This window comes from Triturus cristatus, chromosome 4_1 (genome assembly GCF_964204655.1).
Source record: "Triturus cristatus chromosome 4_1, aTriCri1.1, whole genome shotgun sequence".
NCBI classification, from domain to species: Eukaryota; Metazoa; Chordata; class Amphibia; order Caudata; family Salamandridae; genus Triturus; species Triturus cristatus.
In genome coordinates this window covers 1,207,541,627-1,207,563,066 of record NC_140585.1, presented here as the reverse complement: position 1 = coordinate 1,207,563,066, position 21,440 = coordinate 1,207,541,627, and the positions used below count along the sequence as shown (strand labels likewise).

The window sequence follows — 21,440 nt, the reverse complement described above, 5'->3', positions numbered from 1 at the left end:
ATTTTTCCAAAGGTTTAACCAAAAAGCGAAAACTAACTCGATTGAAAGAGTGAACCTGTTGAGCTCCAAAAGAGAAGTCTCAACTCAGCAAATTATTTTGAGGTTTCTAAAGCCAGAAAACAAGGGCCTGGGTGACTGTAGACCCACATACTGACAAGAGAATCCCAGTGTGCAGCTCTCCCCTCAAGAACATGGTACAAGCTCGGTCTCTGGAACAAGATGCCACCAACATCTCCACATCTCTGAAGCCACCTGCTCTACAAAGTACATGTGAATTCTTGCTTTCCTCTGACACTCTTACAGAGTTCTCCAAAATCGGTCCAGGAGGGCCGGATGCATGGCAAATTTTAAAGATAACTACATTTATCTAAATGGGGATATGCTAAAAATCTGGCATTGGTCTGTCCCTCTAGGACCGACTTTGGAGAATCTTGCGCTTTACCATCAGGAATGCATGCCTTCTTCAGAGTTTGCTGTTGATTATGCCTCGAGAGCTCCCCTGTAACTGTGCCATGACGAAATCCTCCCCCCTCCCCCCAAGTTAAGGGTTGGTTTCCCTTGGTTTTGGAACTTCCATCTGTATCTAGGCTCTTGGATGAATAACTTAGAAACAAGTAAGATTTGCAAAATATACTACATAGCACACATACGCGCTATTTATGAAAATGAAAATGTTACTTACCTGCACCTAGAGTTCTTCAGCACTGGAATCTTAATAAATGCACTTTTGAATTGTTCTTGACATCAGAGCAAATGCTAAAGATCTGAGCTTTAATAGGACACAGACTGGTGTCTAACCGGCATCAGAGCACTCAATGCGTTTGCAAAGATGCATATATAGAAAGTGCACCTGGGAAGACCTAAAACAGAGAACAAATATAGTAAAAGGAAGATAAACCTGTATTAATAATACCTCATGGAGGGGCGGGGGAGGGAGTCCTATAGTCACACCTTCACCAAGGTACTCCCTATCTGGATACCTAGTGTGTAACCCTCTTCTCCTCCCGACGGTGCCTTTCCTTCTGTGTGGCACACTGGTAAGACTACAGGACTCCCTCCCTGCCCCTCCAGGAGTTATTATTAATACACAGTGAGGATAAGGTTCCCACAGATATAGAAGAAACCTGGTGTGGACAAAGTGTCAATAGGGAATCATATGTGTGATATTTAAACGCGTGTAAGGAAGTATCATATGGACTTAGTTGGGTTCAGTACGGTCCTGAAGAAAGCCCGGGACCCCGACTGTGGCCACAACAGGGCTGAAACAGGTCGACCCAGTGGATACTTTAATCATCCTTCCATCACCAACGAATAAAGATTGTAGAAATAACTGGTAGATGGTAGGGATTTTTATTTGCCACACCCCCCCCCTTTACTTTTTTCACCTTAGTTTCCTACTAATAATGGTACTACAGCTCATAATACGAGCTCATTCGTCATTAGAGGATTCTTTGGCAAACGTGGGATGGTCAATGATGAAGCCTGATACCTGGGAGGTGTGTGAGGCCATCCTGTATATTTCTTAACACACTATGGTGCTGGTCCAAAATGTTGGAATTTGGTAGTAGCCAGAATAAGCCCTCGGTGAAGCCCTGTTAAGCATTTAGCTGCCAATATGTCAGCCCCGTTAAGGAGGACAAGAGGGGTAACAGCGGATGGACCAGGCTCAGGACTGGAAAAAAAAGGGCCCTTTGATTGAGGGGGAAGGCAAAAAGATCGAGGGCTGAGGGGACGCATCAAGCAGCACCCATTGAGCAAGTACCCACCAAGGGAGACACGGCGGCCACTCTGGAGGCTTTTCAGGGATCTGTACTGGGTATATTGTATACATAACTTGATCCACTGCTCCGTTGCCTCACCTTTATAGAGAGGGGACTTTCTGACCTTAAATTATGTATTTTATCCAGGGGAGGCAAACAACCTGGGATCGAGGACCTCGATGGGTCACATTGCAAACAAGGGGCCTAATTCAGAAGAAGTTCGTACTAAAAACAGGGAGCATCACCGGCACCCCTAAAGCCTCCAACAGGGACCACTATTCATTGCCCTCGGCCCCTGCCCCCTGCACAGAATCAGATAAACCGTTGGGTAGGGTCTGTGGACAGGCCACCCACCCTGGAACAATCGAACCCCAGGAACCTCGAAGTGGGAGAAATATCCAAGGGTTGAGAGGGGCATTCTAACCAGAACCTAGTTAACCTACATCTCCCGCCAGAATCAACGCCGTACGTTGTGGTCTTGGGGAACGTGCCGACCCTTTCTCCAGGTGTTAAGGAAGACTTTTTCCAACTGAAGAACAAAGTCTTGCATGGTTGTCCCGTAACACCACTCTGGGCTTAGGGATAAGAGAACACATCAACATGGTGCGCAGGGTAAACTGGGCAAAGGGGTCCAAAAATACCTAAAAAGAAGACTGCTTGATCATCAACTTCAACAAACCACATGTCACAGAAAGGATTTTAGCTTCATCTTTATCCCATATCAATACTGCCCTCGGCCCCCTGTCGACCATCAGGGCTTTTCCACTTGGGGATTCTTTTACAAACCCGAGCACTCAGGTTGGAACAACATGATCCGTAATAGAGAGATAGCGTTTGGAATGCAGATGCCTAACCCCCGCCCGGTGATATTCTTTAATACTACAGCACCCCATAACAACTTGAATTATGCTTACTGGGCATCACAGGGAGGGCAGACGATTGTACCGCTGCCCCCCCCCCCCCTCTCCCCCCGGAACTATCAAACAGCTTTGCACCATTGGGCGCCTGGGACGCCTGCGACTGACTGAGTGGGGATGTTCCAGTGGAATCAAGGATATCAAACTTCCAGCAGGACAGTTATCGGCAAGTTTGCATGATCACGGGTGAAAGGGACTTTAACTTCGTCTCATTGAACACTGTCTGCCTCGATAACAAGTTTCTTGACTACTCATGGATTCTTTTTATAAAAAAGTTTAATTTGATCTGTCTACAGGAAACGTGGGCTCTCACAAATTGTTTCCATTTGGGGGGTTACAAGTCCTTTTTTGTCCCGGCTACTCCCTTGAGCTCAGGAAGATCAAAGGATGGTCTCTTCATCTATGTTTCCCTAGCATTGGAATGTAAAGTGTCAGTGCTGCCAACAGATAACCCTTGTCTACAAATATTGTTGTTGTGTAAAGGACTTGGTAAACTGGGTCTCTTGAACTTTTATAATGCAATCTCTTGTCTCCTGGCTGTTTGTAACATATCCATGTTGGGTTTGTTTTTAAGGAATCAGACAAAGGTAGTCCATAATAACCTTATGACTGCTGGGGACTTTAACATTCATCTATGCGGGGATCCAAGGAAAAGAAGCCTCATTGAACTGGGCTGCCCACGTGTGATGGGTATCCACTTTGAGCATACTGCACAAGGCGATTTCCTTAATGACCTATTACATGAATTTGATCTATCCTCACCCATGTGCACAATAGAATCACATAGTAAGATTTATAACCCGTCCAATTAGGGAGTGGAAGAGGCTCAGTTATTGATTTTATTCTTGTATCAACCCCCCTCCTTGAATCGATTTCGGGTTTCTCTATTGAGGCCAGCATACACAGCGACCATAATCCTTTATGTGTTCACATTAGCTGTCCTCTTTTGGTACCCACCCAGCGGGTAGGGAAGAGCGGGATGTCGAAAGCTATGGATGGTGGAAGAAGGTTAAAATGGGCCCAGATAACCCCAGAGTCGGTTTTATTTGATTCCTTATCCACCCTCTGCAGCATCAAGTTAGCACTGTCTACAGCCAAGAAACAGCCTTTACAACGAGGTAAATACATCGCATGCCTTTGCCCCGCATTTTTTAGCACACATTTTTACCACAAATATGCATTTACAACGCATGCCAATACCACGCACTTAAGGTAAGTTGGGGGGATCTTCCCCCACAAATACATCAAATATATTGTTTTTAAACCTCAAAACATTGCCTGGTACTGACATGCGATGTAAATGCATATTCGCAGTAAAAACATGCGTGCTAAAAAATGTAAGGCAAAGGTATGCGATGTATTTACCAGCGATGTACCGTCGTACAACCTGTACAGCCCCATTGACAGACCCAGGTGACATCATAGAAGTTTTAAAGTTATTTCCTCCACAATAACAGATCTTCTTAGTGCGCCTGCGTGGCGTCCTGCTGTTCTGCTTCCCAGATGGTTTGATTCCGATTGTTCCTGTGCTACCAGGAATCTGAGGAAAGCGTTGGGTATGAGCCCAAGGGACGTCGCTTTAGTTCAAACTTGTAGAAGGGAGTATAAAGATGAATTAGTCAGATGCAAGGCAGCGCTTAAGGAGGAAACATGAGGGAGCTAATTGAGGCAAGTACCTTGAAGAGTAGCACCAAGTTTTGGAGCATTATTAACAGCCCTTTTTTAAATGAAAACACAGGAAATGCGGTGGAGGGCTCACATAACAGAGGAGGAATGGGTCCATCATTTCGAAGTTATGTTTCAGTGTCCTTCTGACATGAATAGACCTCTTGGAGTAGTGGCAGGGAAATCAGTCTTGGTTGTCTCAGTAGAAGAGGTTAGTAAAGGCATCGCTGGGTTGTCCAACGGCAAAGCTCCGGGTCCCGATGGTATCCCACCAGATCTTTATAAATCTGACGTGAATTTTTGAGCACCTGTTCTCACAGCCGCAATTAATGCCACAGTAAAAACTGGTCCTTCTGGCTCCTGGGCTACCTCTACCATCGTTCCAGTCTTCAAAAAGGGTAACAGAGATGGCACCCACTGTTACAGACCTATATCTTTGTTGGATTTGGTGGTCAAGGTGGCTGGCCGTGTCCTTTTAGACAGGTTGACCAGCTGGGCAAAGGATAATGATATCCTTACTGATGTCCAGTATGGCTTTCGCTCTGGACGGTCAACCTTGGCCCAGTGTCCTAATTTATTTTTGATCCTCAATAAATACACGGTCGCCCGCCCTAGTACTGTTTAACTGGCATTCATGGACCTGTCTTCCGTGTTTGATCGCGTGAACAGAGTTAAGCTTTGGCAGACCATTTTGTCCTTGGGGCTATACGGCGACATCGTCCATTTTTTGGAGGGCCTCCATAGGGACACAAAGGCCGAGGTTCAATATTCACAGGACCTTAAGGTCTCCCGCCAGTTCCTTATAAAAAGAGGAGTACGTCAAGGGTGTATTCTAGCCCCTTTTTTGTTTAATATATACATCAACAAACTGGAGAAGGTTTCATTGGAGACAAGATACATTATCCTCAGATGCGGATGATGCAGTCCTCAGGGCTCAGACTAATAGAGGGCTGCAATCCCTGCCTAACTCCTTCGCATCATTCATGAAAAATCTGAAACTGTCTATAAATTACTCTAAATCTTATGTGTTGCAGGTGGGTCCTCGTACAAAAAAAACGGCATCAGTTTAGGGTTGGTCCCGACCTGGTTCCCCATACAGATGTCTTTTCTTAGCTTGGGGTACTGAGAGACAAGATGAAATGAGGTCCTTTAAAACAGAGAAAGAAGGGAGATTCAGTGCGTGCTAACACTGCCATTTTTAACTTTGCCTCAAGATTAGGTAGGAGACCGAGTGCGGCACTCCTACAGATATATCAGGCAAAATGTATTGTCAAAGCCTCATATGGCAGTGAAATCTGGGGCTACGTTACCGTGCAGGAATTACAAGTGGTTAGGATTAATTTCTTAAAACGACTTTTATGTGTGCCCCAAGGAACTTCAAATTTTGTGGTTGACGAAGAGTTGGGTGTGTCCTACCTTTCTGATCCATTGGCCCTTTGCCCCTAATACTGTGATTGAAACTTTGGCTGTACCAGGGACCAACCTTAAGTAAAACAATTCTTAATGAGTGTATGGGCCATGACTACGCTCATCACATTCCTTGGCTTACCTATATTAAGAAATGGTTTGGGAGGTTGGGAAGAGCGGAGATATTCTTCAACCCAGAATCGGTGCATGTGAAAGATCTGGGCTGGGTAAAGAAGACCTTTCTTAGTCTGAGGACCCTAGAAAGGGAAGAGCGTGAGTTGAGGAAAACCAGCGTCCGTAGGTTTGTCATTCTGAAAACCATACAAACCACTGAGCCATACTCTTAAGGCCCTTTAGCGCCCATGACCGGTTTTTATTGACCAGGTTTCGTCTCGATCTCTGGCACAGCCACATGGGTGTAGTTGAGGTCAGAGTTTAGAGGTCTGTGGCTGCAAAGGAAAGTCTCCACAAGATATGCTCCACTTTTTAATGTTTTGTAATTTTTATGAGACTCCTCGGAATTTTTTTATTATTCCTATTCTAAAACCATTAGATTTTATAGGCAGGTGCGTCCAGCTTTTATCTTTTTGCAAACGTTACCCGGTAACACCGTTTTCTACATTCTTTAATTTTTTAAATCAGTGTTGAGGCTCAGAGCAAGCAGCGTCCAATCGACAGGGGCTCTAAAGTGATTGCACTGTATTGCAGTATACATGGCTGGGGACCCCCCATCACAACTAGGGTTTCTGTGCTTACTTCTTTTCTTTTTAAAGTCCCAGCACATATTCACTTTTTAACATACCACTTTTATGTAGTGTATATGTGATTTTTAAGTAAGAGCTGCTAATTAAGTTATCCTCTGTACTATGGATTGTGTTAGATTACTTCTGTGGTTTTATGTAAAAACCGAATAAAGTAAATATGATTTGAACTAGGCTTTTTTTTGTACTGCCAATCTTTATATCAAAACTCCTCGACTGCCTCAATTTACAAATTTTTGGAACAAATACAGCTCCTCTGATTCATACTAGACAGGCATGCAACAATAAATGCATCCATCTTCAAGCAGGAGTTAGGGGCGTCACGAGGGATCTGGAGCCAGATGTACAACTGTTCTTTGCAGTCACAAACGGGAAATCGGCCCGTTTAGGACCGTAAAAAAGGGTCCTGGCATGTACAAACGATGTTTTGCAAGTCAGTGACTCGCAACATAGCGTATGTGACTCTCGCTATTAGGAAGGGCCTCCCTTCCTAATAGTGAGTCACAATAAAATACACCATTGTTTTGCGGCCGCAAAACACTTGCAGTTTACCACCTACTTTAAGTAGGTGGTAAGCCACTCACAAACGGGAAGGGGTTTCCATGTGGCCCCTTCCCCTTTGTGAATGGATGCGAAAATATTTTTTAGGAGATGGCAGTGGTCCCTTGTAAGGAAAACTAGCTGCATTAAAAAAAAAAACTGCTTTATTTAAAAAGTAGTCACAGATATGTTGGTCTGCTGAGCCCAGCAGGCCACCATCCCTGGGAGTGCTAGCCATTCCTAATGGGTTCGCAAATTGTACCTGCCTCATGAATATTAATGAGGGATGCAATTTGCGACCCCATTTGGAATCGCAAACATTGTCTGAGACACTGTTGTACATTCCAATTTGCGAGTCGCAATACGACGCAATTTGCGACTCGCAAATTGGTAGGTTCATACATCTGGCCCCTGGTGACAAGGAAGACTCAAGGTACAGATGGGATTCTTTTACTCTCTGTTTGCCTACCAACTGGCCCCTAAATCAGCAGCCCTGTTTGTGAGCTCATATGATGAGGAATATGCATCTCCCACACACAGTGAAGCCTTTATTACCTCTATCCCCAAACCTGGACGCGATACTGCAGATACTGTGTCATATCACCAACTATCTATGCTTAATGCAGACTATAAAAGTCTCTTTAACCCCTTAGTCAACAGAATAGCGCCTGAAATTACAAACTGAATTCATGCAGATCAAAGTGGGTCAATCCGGTACCACAATGCCTAGTTCAATACTCGACACCTATTAAACATACTTGATAATGGTCCACGACGATACCCATGCTCAGCCTCCCCCACCATAGACCTATCAAAGGCCTTTGACTCCCTCCCTCAACTGGAGTTATATGCGAGTCATTTTGAGGAGATTTGGCTGCATGATAGACTGGATAAAGATATTACACTCAATGGCCACAGTTAAAACAGGATTTAGCACATCAGCCCTAATTATGATCTATAGAGGCCCACAACAGGGGTGTCCTCTCTCTCCCCCAGGCTCTTTGTATTAGTAATTGAACCTCTTGCTGAGTGGCTTTAAAGGGGGTGAGGAGCTGGGAATCCCAATGTGGGGTACAGCATACATTGTCTCACTCTACATGTTAATTTACCTTAAGGACATGACTGTCAACCTCAGTAAGATAAGAAATTTCATTATAAGACCTGAGGCTACCATTATACATTAATCCTTTATTTATCCTGTGCTTTTAGCAAGCATATTGTGACACACAGCTCTAAAATTTCTTCTTTGGAGTGTTTTACTTTCACCCCATAATTTTAAAGCAATCTGTAGCCCATTTCAAGGCGCCCAGCCCCACATTCACATCCACCATCACTGGAGTCGGCCCAGGGCACAAATGAAACACACATGACTTATCCCAAGTGATTATAAACCGGAAACCCAATGGAATCGTTCAAGAACAGTGATTCTCCAAATTTAATGCCAAGAGAATATGAATTTCATTAAAGAAACAGAGGCTAGCATTATGTATTAATCCTTTAATACCACTCCACGCAGTAGCACTTGAAAGAACATCACATCATAAAACCAAAAGCAATCTTGAATAGAACATTCACAAAGTATAAATAGTCCATGCACAGAATGATCCTCCTCTTTTAAAAGCTGCTCCTCACTCAGATAAGTAGGACGTTGCTCTCAGTATCCTTTATATTGTTACCACTTTATTAATTACACCTATTAACTTATTATTACTTTTGCAGTGACCGTTTTATGTCTTTTCATTTAACTGGTTTCAAATTTACAGAAACGTTTGCGGATTATTTCACAGTTTTACTGGTAAATTTGTTAATTTCTATGCCATTCCATTAGTTTACTCTTGCTGCCCAAGCAGCTTGCTCTAGAGTCGGCTTGCTGCCTGCCAACACCCGTTTGGGCTTCCTGGCTAGTGCCTCAGGTATCACAGGCCCCCTCCGTACTGTGCAAGAGCTTTGGGCATCTGTGTGCCGCCCCTGCTAGCTTACGGAAGTTCCTTCGTCACTCCCTGCACTGCACTGTGCCGCAAAAGCCGTGCGGGACAGAGGCGAGGTACTCCCTCATACCCCCACAGACCCATAGCATGCGTCCACGATTGGACTGATGCGTGAAGCGGGGATTAAAATAAAGGCTTGAGCAATGGCATATTTGAGTTTTAGAAACTAGCTAAAGTTTCAGAATAGATTTCTTGGAAGCGCCCTTTCAAACTACCCATCGAGGGAGCTGAGCGTAAAGGCAGATAAACAGAAAGTAGTAGACGAAGAGGTAAAATCTGTGCTGGTAAAAGGGGCTATTATAGAAATGAAAACAGAGAGCAGAGCCTTCGTAGGTATTCTTTTCCTGGTGGAGAAGAAAGACCAGGGATGGAGACCCCCTTATAAACCTAAGAGACTGGAACAGGTTCCTGGTGTGCAGACACTTCAAGATGGAATGGATCCACTGTTAAAGGAAATGCTGCTAAAGAACGATTGGTTTGGGAAGATGCCTGATTTACAATCTCCATTGCCAAGGAGTGCGAACCTTACCTTCAATTCGGCTGGCGGGGTTGGTTTTTACCAATTTTGGTCACTCCTCTTTGGCATTTCTTCAGCACCATGATGCTTTACCAAATAATTAGGGCTGTAGCTTCCTACCTAAGGGAAAGGGGTGTTCTTGTGATCATTTATTTGGCCGATATCCTGATCATGTCCAAATGCCAATCTCTAGTTTTGAGAGACTTGGGCAGGTCATGTCCCTACTAGAAAGTTTAAGTTTCATAGTGTACAAGGATAAGTCCATTCTAATCCCTTTTTACTCTCTGAAACGTTTAGTGTTCACAACAGTCAATTTGGTTCTGTTTCTTCCCTTAAAGAAGATAACCAAGATACAGAAAGAAATAAGCTATGTCCTCAAACAGAATTCCTTACCTCTAAGGGAGCTAGCGAGACTTTTAGGTCTACTGTCCTCTGCTATTCAAGCACTTTTTTCTGGTCCCTTACATTATTGACTATTGTACTATACAAAGGATTAAAGCAAGGGCCCTTTGGGGTGGATATGGTATGGGGAGAAGATATCACTACATCAAGAAGCTAAGACGGAACTAGTTTGATGCTTAGAGAATTTAGATGACCGATATGGCCAGGAAATCTTTAGATGTTCACCAGACATCAATCTAGAGTCGGATGCGAGTCTAACTGATTGGGTAGCATGCTTGGGTGTACAGGAAACTGGTGGATTCCGGTCTAACACAGAGAGGTTGCACCATAAACAATTTGGAATTGACTGGAGGTCTTTATGCGCTCCTAAGTCTCAGACACTGTTTACAAGGCATGGGCAGTTTTATTGAAAATGCACAATGTTTCTGCAGTAGCCTATATAAATCGCTTAAGAGGGACAGAATCCTTGGATCTGGCAGGTTTAGCCAAACAACTCTGGCTATTCTGCTTAGAACACAAAATCAGCTTGAGGGCAGAGTATTTGCCTGGGAAGGCAGATGTAACTGCAGACTGAATTCAAGATGTTTAGGGGATTGCAGTGATTGGAAGCTGAACAAGGAATGTTTCAGTAAACAAGTCCAGGTTTGGGGTCCTCTGGAGATAGACCTCTTTGCGAGCATACTGACATTTCAACTGAAGAAGTACTACAGTTGGATGCCAGATCCGGGGGCTTTAGCCCTGAATGCATTTTTTCAGAGACAGAAGGAAAAGAACGCTTATGTGTTTCCTCCCTCCACAACAATTCAGAGGGTCCTTCAGAAAGTGAAACAAGAGAGATGCTCCCTTATTGGTTTCACAGGCGTGGTTCCCGATGACTTTGGAACTCGCTTGCGACATTCAATTATTTGTACCTGCTATAGAGAGTCTGCTGAAAGACGTAGATGGAGAGGAACATCTTCTGGTCCTGACAGGTACTTTGAGTCATCTTGCTTGGAAAGTGTCAGGGGATCTTCAGAGATGTCAGGCCTTTCGGGACGAGCTCCTCGAGGAGTCTTGGCCTCCAGGAACCCCGTACAGGTATAAAGGAATTTAGAGGACCTGGGTGCGTTGGTGCATGGAAAGGAACTTGGATCCCGTGGAGGTTCCTATAGTTGAAGCAGTTAACTTCCTGGTAGAACAGTTCGAAAGGGGTCTCAGTTAGAGAACCATTAACTAATACAGATCTGCTGTCTCTGCTGGTCACAGTATGATTAATGGTAAGAGCATAGGGAAGAATGCTTTGGTTTGTAGAGTGCTTAAGAGCTTCAGGTTAAGGAGGCGGCCTGTGGGTCTCCAACCTTTTCTGTACTGAGAGCTACTAATGTTCAATGAAACGCATAGAGAGCTACTAATATTATTAGTGTTGTATAATTTAATTTTTTTTATATGTATAATAATTCAACCAAGCAAAAGCTTTCTAATTTAATATACTGGGATCCACACAAGTGAGCTACTCACGAGCTACTGGTTGGAAACCCCAAGATATCAAACATTGAGGGATGGCAACTTGGTTCTCACCTTGTTTTCGTGAAGAAAACTAGAGGGTCCCTGAGAGAATAAATATGTAAGGAGAAGAAGGCAGGGAAAACAACAAGATATATAACAAACAACCCTTCTTCAAAACCAATTGTTAGACCTGTCAGCCTTTTGGGTGGTCCCTCCTCATCATTATTTATTTTGTCCCCCCTTCTGTCTCAAACCCTGTTAGTATTTTTCCTTTTTGGGAACCACCAGACTTTTTAGTGTTGATGCAGGGTCAGGGAGCCATTTTCCCTACCCCTGGAACTTCTATCTGAGGGCCTGAAACACAAAATGGTGGCCACCCATTGTCACCTGTGACATCACCAGAACTCACTGGAACTTACCAGAACCTTCTAGAACATTCCAGAACCCTGTGACAGTGAGAGGCAGGTTTAGAATGTTGGGAAGGCATCTCCAGGTTGGCAGTTGGAGTTGGCAGTTGGCACCTGACTGGTGAAGGGAGAGCAGCACAACACTGAAGGAGGAAGGAGTGAGGCAGCAGGGGTGGAAACTTGTGCCTGGAGTGGGGTCCAGAAACCCACCCTTGATACTAGTCCCTACTGACTGAGCCCAGCCTGGAGCCCTGTGTGGGATAAAGTCAAGAAGAACCAACTCAAGGACCTGAACAGCCGGAACAGGCCTTGGAAGTAAAGAACAGCAAGTTCCTGACCTGTCTATTGGTATCTTCCTGGAGTCCGACGCCGAGAAGCCTAGAGACCTGGGGCCGGAGGTGAAGAAGCGGCGCTGACTGGAAAGCAGACGTCGTACCCGGAGCCGCCAGAGGTCAAGAGAGGGCGCCGACGGAGGTCGTGGAGACACCAGAGGTCGAGGAGGAAGTCACCTGAGGTCGAGTGTGCGGCGTCGACGGGGGAGTGAAGTCCGCCCTCCGGAGTCGCCGGAGACCGAGGTGAATCGTGCCGGAGGTCGGGAGTGGAGATCGCACTCCGGAGTCGCCGGAACCTGAGGAAAGGAGCACCGGAGGTCGGGAGTGGAGATCGCACTCCGGAGTCGCCGGAACCTGAGGAAAGGAGCACCGGAGGTCGGGAGTGGAGGTCGCACTCCGGAGACACCCGGAAGTAGGGAGATCGTGTCCCTGTGACGCCGGAGACCGACATCGAATCGAGGCTGCCCAGCGACATCGAGCCGAGGCCACCCGCCGACATCGATCCGGAACCACCTCACGGCGTCAACAGGTACTGACATCGAGCCGAGGCCGTCCGCCGACATCGATCCGGAACCGCCTCACGGCGTCGACAAGAACTGACATCGAGCCGAGGCCGGCTAGCGACATCGAACCGGAACCGCCTCACGGCGTCGACACGACTCCGGCGGAGTCGGAAGTTCATAAAGAGGGCAGTAAGTGGAATAGAGGGCGCCTAAGGCCCTGTGGAGCCCTAAGAGACCATCCTAGGGGCTAGAGAGGTGTTAGGACCAGCCTGGGAGTGCCAGGGGTGGACTGAGACTGATACAGTGACCTGTGTGAGGGGTTGTGTAGTTTGGGAGAGCCAGATTCCTAGATTACCCTTGATCTACCTCGGTTTTAGCCTCAGCCTTATCCAAGCTAGGTGAGACACCCTCAGGCCATCCACATAACCACAAGCTGTGATTGGGCCAAATCAACCCATAGTACCTCACAAATGTGACCTGATTTGAAAGTGTACTGATGGCTTATATTTATTGAGAGTATTGTATGCTTTGTATTTATCCTATTTATTGTCTCACAGTATTTATTGTCTCACAGTATTTATTCCCTCACAGTATTTATTTGCCTATGTATTTTATGCACATCTATTTATTCACTGATTATTTATGATCTGAGCTTATTTATTTGACCTACCCTTTTTACAGAAGAAGCTTTGTGTACTGTAAGTGTGTTATTATTTATTTAACCTGCAACTAAGAGAAAACAAGATAAACACAGATATATTTTCATAAATTTTTACGGTGTAGTGTCGTTTTTGGAACGGATGCACGCATGGTTATTGTGAGGGTGTGACGTACGCTTAACACGGTGCCTGACCCCCGACCGCTCGAGCCAAGCTACCCCTTGTGTTGGGAAAAACCGGGTGACTGCTAACCCGGTTGCCCGGGGTTTTCTAACACCAATTATTTAGTATCAGGCATTATGTCCAAGATAAAATTACAGTTGTCCAACTGACCAATGGTTTTCAATTTTATTATTCAAAAATATATACCAAATTTATAAATCATGTTTTATTTTATATAATACATATACATTTCATTATAAAAAATGAACCAACAAACTCTGAAGAATAAATACTTAACACATCAAATGTGCCCCACCAACATTACAATGAACAATTAACATATTGTATGAAGGTTAATTGATAAAACATGACAGAAAACATAACACATTGTCAAGACAAATGAACAGTAAACAACAAACAATATTGATACAAGGAGAATACACGAACGCACAAACAGAATTTAATATATGCCCAGTTAATCAAATCATTGCTCATACAGGTTTCAAGAAGAAAAGCGTTGACGCGCGTTTCGGAAGTGGCACATAAATAGAGGATTCCTTTATCAGGGCGCTGAGAATACAATTAAATCAGTGGCTTAAAACCATTTGTAGAACATGAACGGTTGCTGAATGTGTAGTGCAGGGGGCTCTGTATCAACACGTCACCAAAAGGTTTTCTGGGCATGAATTTGAACGGGCTCTGCCGACGGGACCTCAAAAAGCTCACCACTTCTTATGACCTATGCACGCCTAGGGAGCAGTCCCTAATGACGTGTATGGTTCCAAAAGTCAATCTGGACAGGATACACTGGTATAGAATAGGTCCCCAAAATCCGTAGGGGTTTCAGAATGGGCTTAGATTAACAAATAAGGGCATCCCAGCCGGGACTATGCCGTAATAAATAGTTCCACATGCAGTCGTCGATGTAAAAACGAATATAGTCAGGTAATGTCAAAAATTATTATCAATTCATACGGCACCCTCCGAGTCAAGCTCAGCAGTGAAGTTCCTGCGTCCAACCAAGTTAAGTGACCTTGTTTTCTACATGGTCAGGTAATACATTTTTGGATTCAAAAAGACTTTAGTAAGTAAGTAAAAATTTTGTAGTGCATGGAATGGAACTGCCAAGGCATTTTAGCGCTAGCGGTCGAATGAGTAGGCAGATATCTCTACATGGTATGGATTGAAAAAAGCCATGTTTTTAGCTTCTTCCTGAAAAGCACCCTGTTTGATTGGAGTCCCCGGGAAAGAGGCATAGTAACTCAAAGCTTACATGCTAGGAAGGATTAACTCTCCCTCCAACTTTCTTTTTCAAATTGCCACTAATTTGGCAGTGCCTGATCTCAGATAATGATTAGGAGCATGCCAGAAAAAACATCTTCTGGAAAAAAGTTGGACCCACATTCTAAGGCCTTATGAACCATACACAAGGTATTAAATTTCTCTCTCTTGCCAACAGTTAGCCAATGCGAGTCACAAAAGCTTTGTGAAATAGAACTGAATTTACAAGAGCGCATGAGCTGCAGCATTTTGAAGAGACTGAAGTTTTAATTGCAAGCGTTTCTGGATTCCTAGGTATAACGCATTGCAATAATCTATCGCATTGCAATTATCTATGCTAGATATCGCAAATGCCACTATGGCCATTTTCGGCAGGTTTGAAGGAATGAAACTAGCATTTTTACTGTGACTAATCCCTTATTGTAGCGTTTTTCCACATAAAGGCATTGCAGTTAAGTAACAGGCTCTATGATCCCTTTGGGGTAAATTTTGAAATTGCTTAAAGAACAAAGACTATGTCCGATACCATCTTTTAACCAAGATATGACTCGTGCAAAAAACTGTCATGGATTGCGTGAAAGAATATCATTCCTGTATGAACGATTTTTCGTCCTTTTGTTGTTAACCAATTATTGATTTATTTTGTCAAATCTCTTCAAGCAGTTACCACAGGAACTATTGCAAGGTGGGTGAAAAGTACTATACAGCAGACTGGTATCGATTTACTAACCGTTTGTGTTCATTCCATGAGTGGTGCTATGGCTAGTCAAGCCTTTTGGAAAGGTGGAAGACTGGAAGACATCATGAGAGCAGCTGATTGTCTAATGTTTCCACGTTTTCTAAACATTATTGTAAACCAATTGAGAACATGTCTGATATGGTACTGGAGAGCTACCCATATGCATAATGGTAGCCTTCAGTGTTGTAATGAAATAGAGATTCTCCAAATTTAATGCCAAGAGAATCTTGAATTTCATTAAAGACACTATCCCACCCTCCCATACTAGTTAGTGGGATTTACTTTTTTGCGTACATTTCTTATTTTTTTTAAATGAAAAAAAAATACGATGAATGTAGAATGTAATGTGATAATCGATGTACATTTATTTATTTTTTCTTCATGTCCTTTGGATCAGAATCTCTAACAATTCCTTTTCTTTTCAGATAATAACCAATAATTCAGTTTCTCTAAAGTGTTTCGCGGCAGCTGTTTCTTACTCCTCGTCTATCCATGGAAAAAGTAGCAAATTTGGGAGAACAAGTCCAGCATTTTCAAGAGGAGGATCATTCTCTGCATGGACTATTTATACGTTGTGAATGTTCCTTTCTAGATTGCCTTTGGTTTTATGATGTAATGTTCTTTCAAGTGCGGCTGCATGGAGTGGCATTAAAGGATTAATGCAGAATAGCCTCTTTGTCTTTCATTAAATTCAGAATCTCTTGGCATTAAATTTGGAGAATCTCTATTCTTGAGCGATTCCTTTGGGTTTCGGGTTTATAATCAGTTGGGCTAAGGCATGTGTTATTCATTTGTGTCCCGGGCCGACTCCAGTTATGGTGGATGGGGGGCTGGTCACCTTGAAATGAGTTACAGATTGCTTTAAAAATCTTGGGAAGAAAGTAAAATACTCCACAGAAGATATTTTAGAGAGCAAACTGTGTCATAATGTGCTTGTTGGACCATTATTTCCCTATCGTGGCAGGATGGGCAGAGACAGCTTAGATTGTCAAGCTAATTGACTCATTTTACAAATCTGCCCTTGGTACTGCCAACATCGGTACCAACAGTAGCATCAACTCTTTAGAGACATACTTAGGGATACAGTGAGACCCCGGTGCCTATTGACAGCAGCAGCTCGGAAGTTCCAGATATTGAAGAATACTATGTGGCTATTCAGCTGCAATGGCCCACCACGTAGCCAGCTAATCGATCTCCGAGTTTAACAGGACTGTCTGTGGGACACCTTATCACTGGTGCATTGCAGGCAATCCTCTTTCCCAAATCTCAGCAAACTGTACAATGTTCTAGCCCAGTGAGAATGAAGTTGGCTGTCCTACAGCGTGAGCTCACCTTGACACAACCACAGGTGCCTTACGCCCCAGCTCTACCCACATATGAAAGATGAAACCTTACAAGAGCATGGAAGCTCGCTGCTCCACCTCTATTACTATATGACATAGCCCTTTACTCTCTGCGCTTCAGTCATGAGCCGTTCGCTTGCAGAGAATGCTCAACGAGCTGATGAAACTCCCCACAGCACATCGCTGGTAGGAATTAACCAAGCAAATGCAAGCACACATTAAAAATAATAATAAACATCCCTGAACATTTGTTCCCTCCAATATAAGTGGTAAATCTTCTAGCAATTCTCACTGCATTTGCCCCTGAAGTTTCTCTCAAATTATTTCATTATTGTATGGTACGTTTTTTGATTAACATGATGCTGTATTGGGAGCACGCCTTACTTCTGACTTGTTCTCTATTCAAGTTATAATGGGAATCAACCCTCTTGAGGAACTGTGATTTAGGCCATGTATGTTGGCCACCCCTCTCACTTACCCAGGGATTGATGAAGCTAGAAGTACACCGATAGTACAGTTGTGTACATTGCCTGGTGTCTTAGGTTTCTTTTACCATGATGCTTGGGGTTCTTTTAGGGGTTTTAGTTGAGAGGATTGTGTGGGATAGGAGAACTTAAAAATAAATGCTGTGCAAGTTGTCCCAGTCGATACTCTGGGATTTATATAGATGTTTATGTAACTTTTATTTCAGGAAGAAGCTAAGAAAGTCTTGTTTTTAATTGAAAATGGAAAAGAAAAAAAGGATTCCCACAGATTGAACTTGCCTTTCTTTTTAAATAATCAAAAGTTTTATAAAATAAGGCATATTTTGTGGGTGAAAAATAAAATGGGCCAACCTCCTGAGCATGCCTTTTGCCATGTCAGTGGTAAAAGGGACACCAACTGATATATTGACATGCAGTAAAAGACTTCAACATTCAATGAGATTGATTGAGCAGCTTGTGGTAAAAGTGTACAGAACTTTGTAAACATTTTCCCAAACAGGCTTTTAGAAGGGATGATTGAAGTTTAGCGTGTCGACCCATTTTGTGGTTAGAAAGAGTTGTGAAATGTGATTCACATCTTTAAACATCAAATAAGCAGGGGGTAGTAAGAAGCAAGACCCCATCCTTGGAAATTAACCACAATATACTTTTCAAAAATGAGCATTTTAAACTATCCTCTACCTCTGTAATAAGTATTACAACTAATCTCTGTTAACTAAACTTAAAACAAAACAAATCTGACGTGCCATTTCAAAATCGAACGCTGGCAAATGTCTGGTCTGTGGCACTCTGCACACAATTCCAGAACAGCTGCTTTTAACAGGTCGGTTCATGTTTGCAGTGCCCGAGGATTAATTCTCTGCATGGCAACAAAGAAGAAAAAAATATAAGACTCCATCGCTTATAGAATTTGTTCCTACTTGGACAAAGAAGGTAAAATTCCTCTCACACATCCAAATACCCCATTACACAGGCCACACCAATCTTCTGCGTTTCACTGATTAGATTCTCTCAATCAGCACCATTTATAGTGGCTCTACCTTACATGGGAGAAACTCCCAAAAGGAAAACATTGTTTTAGTGAATTTACAAAAATGAGGAAAACCACTAACTCAGTGACATTTAAAGAAATTCAACATGCTGCTGAGCTTTGAGGCATGCATCGTCCTTTTGATTGCCGTCTTAGAAGGTCTTCTCCCACTATACTGCTCAAACCCTGCGTGTAAAATTGACCTTGACCTACTTCTGCTTGATTTCCCTCCTATCTTCTTCGAGTGACCCTCTTCTTACCTTCCATCCTCCGCATGCCTTCTATTTCTGAGTATAGCCTCATCTCAGTCTCATGCCTGTCGGCCTTAATCCTTCTTTATTGTAATTCTGCAATTGCAAATCACAACCTCTCTTCTTTAAAACCCTATCACTGTAATCTAACAATACCGAATCTCCACCAGCCTACCTACATCACCAACCATTCACCAGAAACCACATAACCCCTGCTAATGAACACTCTAACCTGTATTAATATAATCTATCACTAAGTAACTGAGGTAAATGCATGCACTTTTTCTTGAGAACATGAATAATCACATTAACTACTAGAGTAACTGCTAGCCTTGGGCTCTGGAGTAACGTGCGATCTGCCAAAAAGTGCTTCAATGCCTCGTCAGGGGTAGTAAGCGCTAAATACATATAATTACCAAAATAATCTGAGCATAGGAGACAGAAAACGGCACAAAAAAACCAGGTAAGGAGTAAAGGAGGTAGGTAGGTACTAACTCATAGGTAAGTGGAGAAGTACTAGGCCATATATATGGCAAGAGATAACAATATGAGCAAGGACGGCATTACTAGAGTAAAGAGAGAAAGCAGGCACAGGTATTTAAGTATGGGTACAGATGATAAGATATAGGTGGTATAGATTTTAAGTTGCAGTGGTAGTAAGGTATAGGCGCAAATGTATGCACTTCTTTATAGGAAGAGATAAACGTATTAAAGTAGAGGTAGGTGCAGAGGTACTTTCCTCCCTAGGGAGGTGTAGAGGTAAAGTTAGAGATTCTACGAGGCTCTAGGCAAGGGTAGAAATATGTTTTACCGTAAGGAAAGAGTTACTAGAGTATAGACTGGGATAGAGATACTAGGTTATATATTGGAATCGGGGTACTAGGGTATAGTAAAGAAGCTACGATGGTACGACAGAGCAACTAGTAGAGGTCAATGTTAAATAATTTAAAAAAACAGTTGGGTGGGCCATGATGATGTGTCAACTTCGGAACAGGAAGAAATAAAAATATGGTGGTGGTGTGAGTCTTTAGTTACAAGACAAAAATATGTTGGACAGAATTAAAGAAGAAATGGGGACAAAGGGTATATCATTGGATCTATGTGATCCTGCAAACAAGGGCTTCACATAATTATTTTGACATAAAGAGGATTCAGCAGGATGGATCTGAAATCGGAGAACGTCATGAATTTGAAAAGATTTGAGGAAACATGTTTTTAGAGGATGTTTTTCATGAACAAGTTCATTAAGTATTTTTCCTCCAAGATCCCATATAACCCTTGTGGTCCATACCCAGCAAAAAAGCAGCAGACCAAGGGGCAAAGTCCATTTATGGATGAAGTTGAAAAAATAATCAAAGCCCCGGATCAATGTAATTAGTGTTTGCAACAAGGACAAGGAGACCCCGCATTGAGGACTATCCAACTGAAAGATTTTTGGGCTAGGGCACCAAAGAAGTACAAATCAACCCAACATCAAACTAAATCATAGTGAGCAAACCAGATGCATTTGAGATCGGACCCCCCCCCCCACCCCATACCTCCTGTCTTTTTATCTGTCCCTACCACCTTAAGATAATCAAGAAGCAAACAAGGACTGAAACTTCACAACTCAGTTCACTCTGGTAACCCTACCTCACAGATAGTAAATTTGGAGCAGATTTTAGACTTCTCTAATGACAGGACACTACTGTAAACCTAGAGAACGAGGCAGCTTATTGACTGGGCACTAAAAAGAAAACTTATGATGAACCTAAATTTAATAGCTATGTTCGCTAACTGTGTACTGGCATCTTCAGGTAACAATTATACCCGAAACACCAAAGATGAAGCCAATCCAACTTGATCAACGTTCATTAAAACTAAGTGGCTGAGATTGAAAAAAGAAAAGAAACCATCAGAACAAGCCACACAATGTTTTTCACTGGTGCAGTGCTACCAAAGATATGGCATAGCGATTCTCCAAGGTTACACAAGTGCACCGGTACCTCAAAACATGGCGCCTGGTGGAGCCATGTCCCAAGAATAGTAAACTAAAACAGTGATAGCCCATTTCAGGTGCACTGATGTCAAAATATATCGTAGCACTGGTAAAACGCTTTCTAAATTCCTGGTGTAGAGAGGCAGCAATGTCAACAATATATGGCACATTGGGGATTTTTTAAACATTTTAATAGATAACTCAAACTCCTTCAAATTCAGTTAGAGAACTAAGGGGGACTGGGAATCCACAAAATGACTTGTGTTGACACCTTTTACGTAAGGTGGGAATTTCAGAAGAAAAAAAACCTGGATCAGACAGCATATGAAATCCCTATCGACCTAATATATGTATTTAAAGTTACAACTGAAAGGCCAAATCTCCTATTGTAAACTACACTCTGGGCTTATCAAATAAGAACATAGAGATTACTCGTCTGCGAAACAGCATCCTGTTAACCTACTCTTACACTCAATGTGCACTGACTACCCCTAACCAGTGTATATTCAGCATGCATCTGGCTGGAGCGCCTCCTACCTGGGGGTGTACAAGCGTCGGCCGGGGACTGCACAAAAGTGGACCGTCTCTTAGTTGGCATTGGCAACGCCATCTTCAGCTCCTTGTGCTTTGCCAGGGCTGCCTGCACTGCCTCTGTGTGAATATCTGAGGGACAGAGAGAAATATATTAGAAGGTACAAAATGAGTTCACCAACAGGACAGACCTGTAAAACAATGCCACCAGTTTGACGAAAACATTCAACACAAAGAAATTATAACATTTAACGTATAACATATCAATATGGCAGCAAAAGGTAGATATGTGTTAAC

General features: G+C 43.1%; 1 protein-coding gene across 2 annotated transcripts in view; it reads right to left on the bottom strand.

Annotated features, from left to right (window-relative positions):
• DIP2B (DIP2 acetate--CoA ligase B (putative)) overlaps positions 1–21,440 on the bottom strand; it is a 768,291-nt gene that overhangs the window by 395,104 nt on the left and 351,747 nt on the right. For both annotated transcript variants that reach the window (XM_085654541.1, XM_085654539.1), the window contains exon 4: positions 21,150–21,275. In XM_085654541.1, the coding sequence (XP_085510667.1) occupies positions 21,150–21,275 (126 nt within the window). The remainder of the gene's footprint in view (positions 1–21,149; positions 21,276–21,440) is intronic.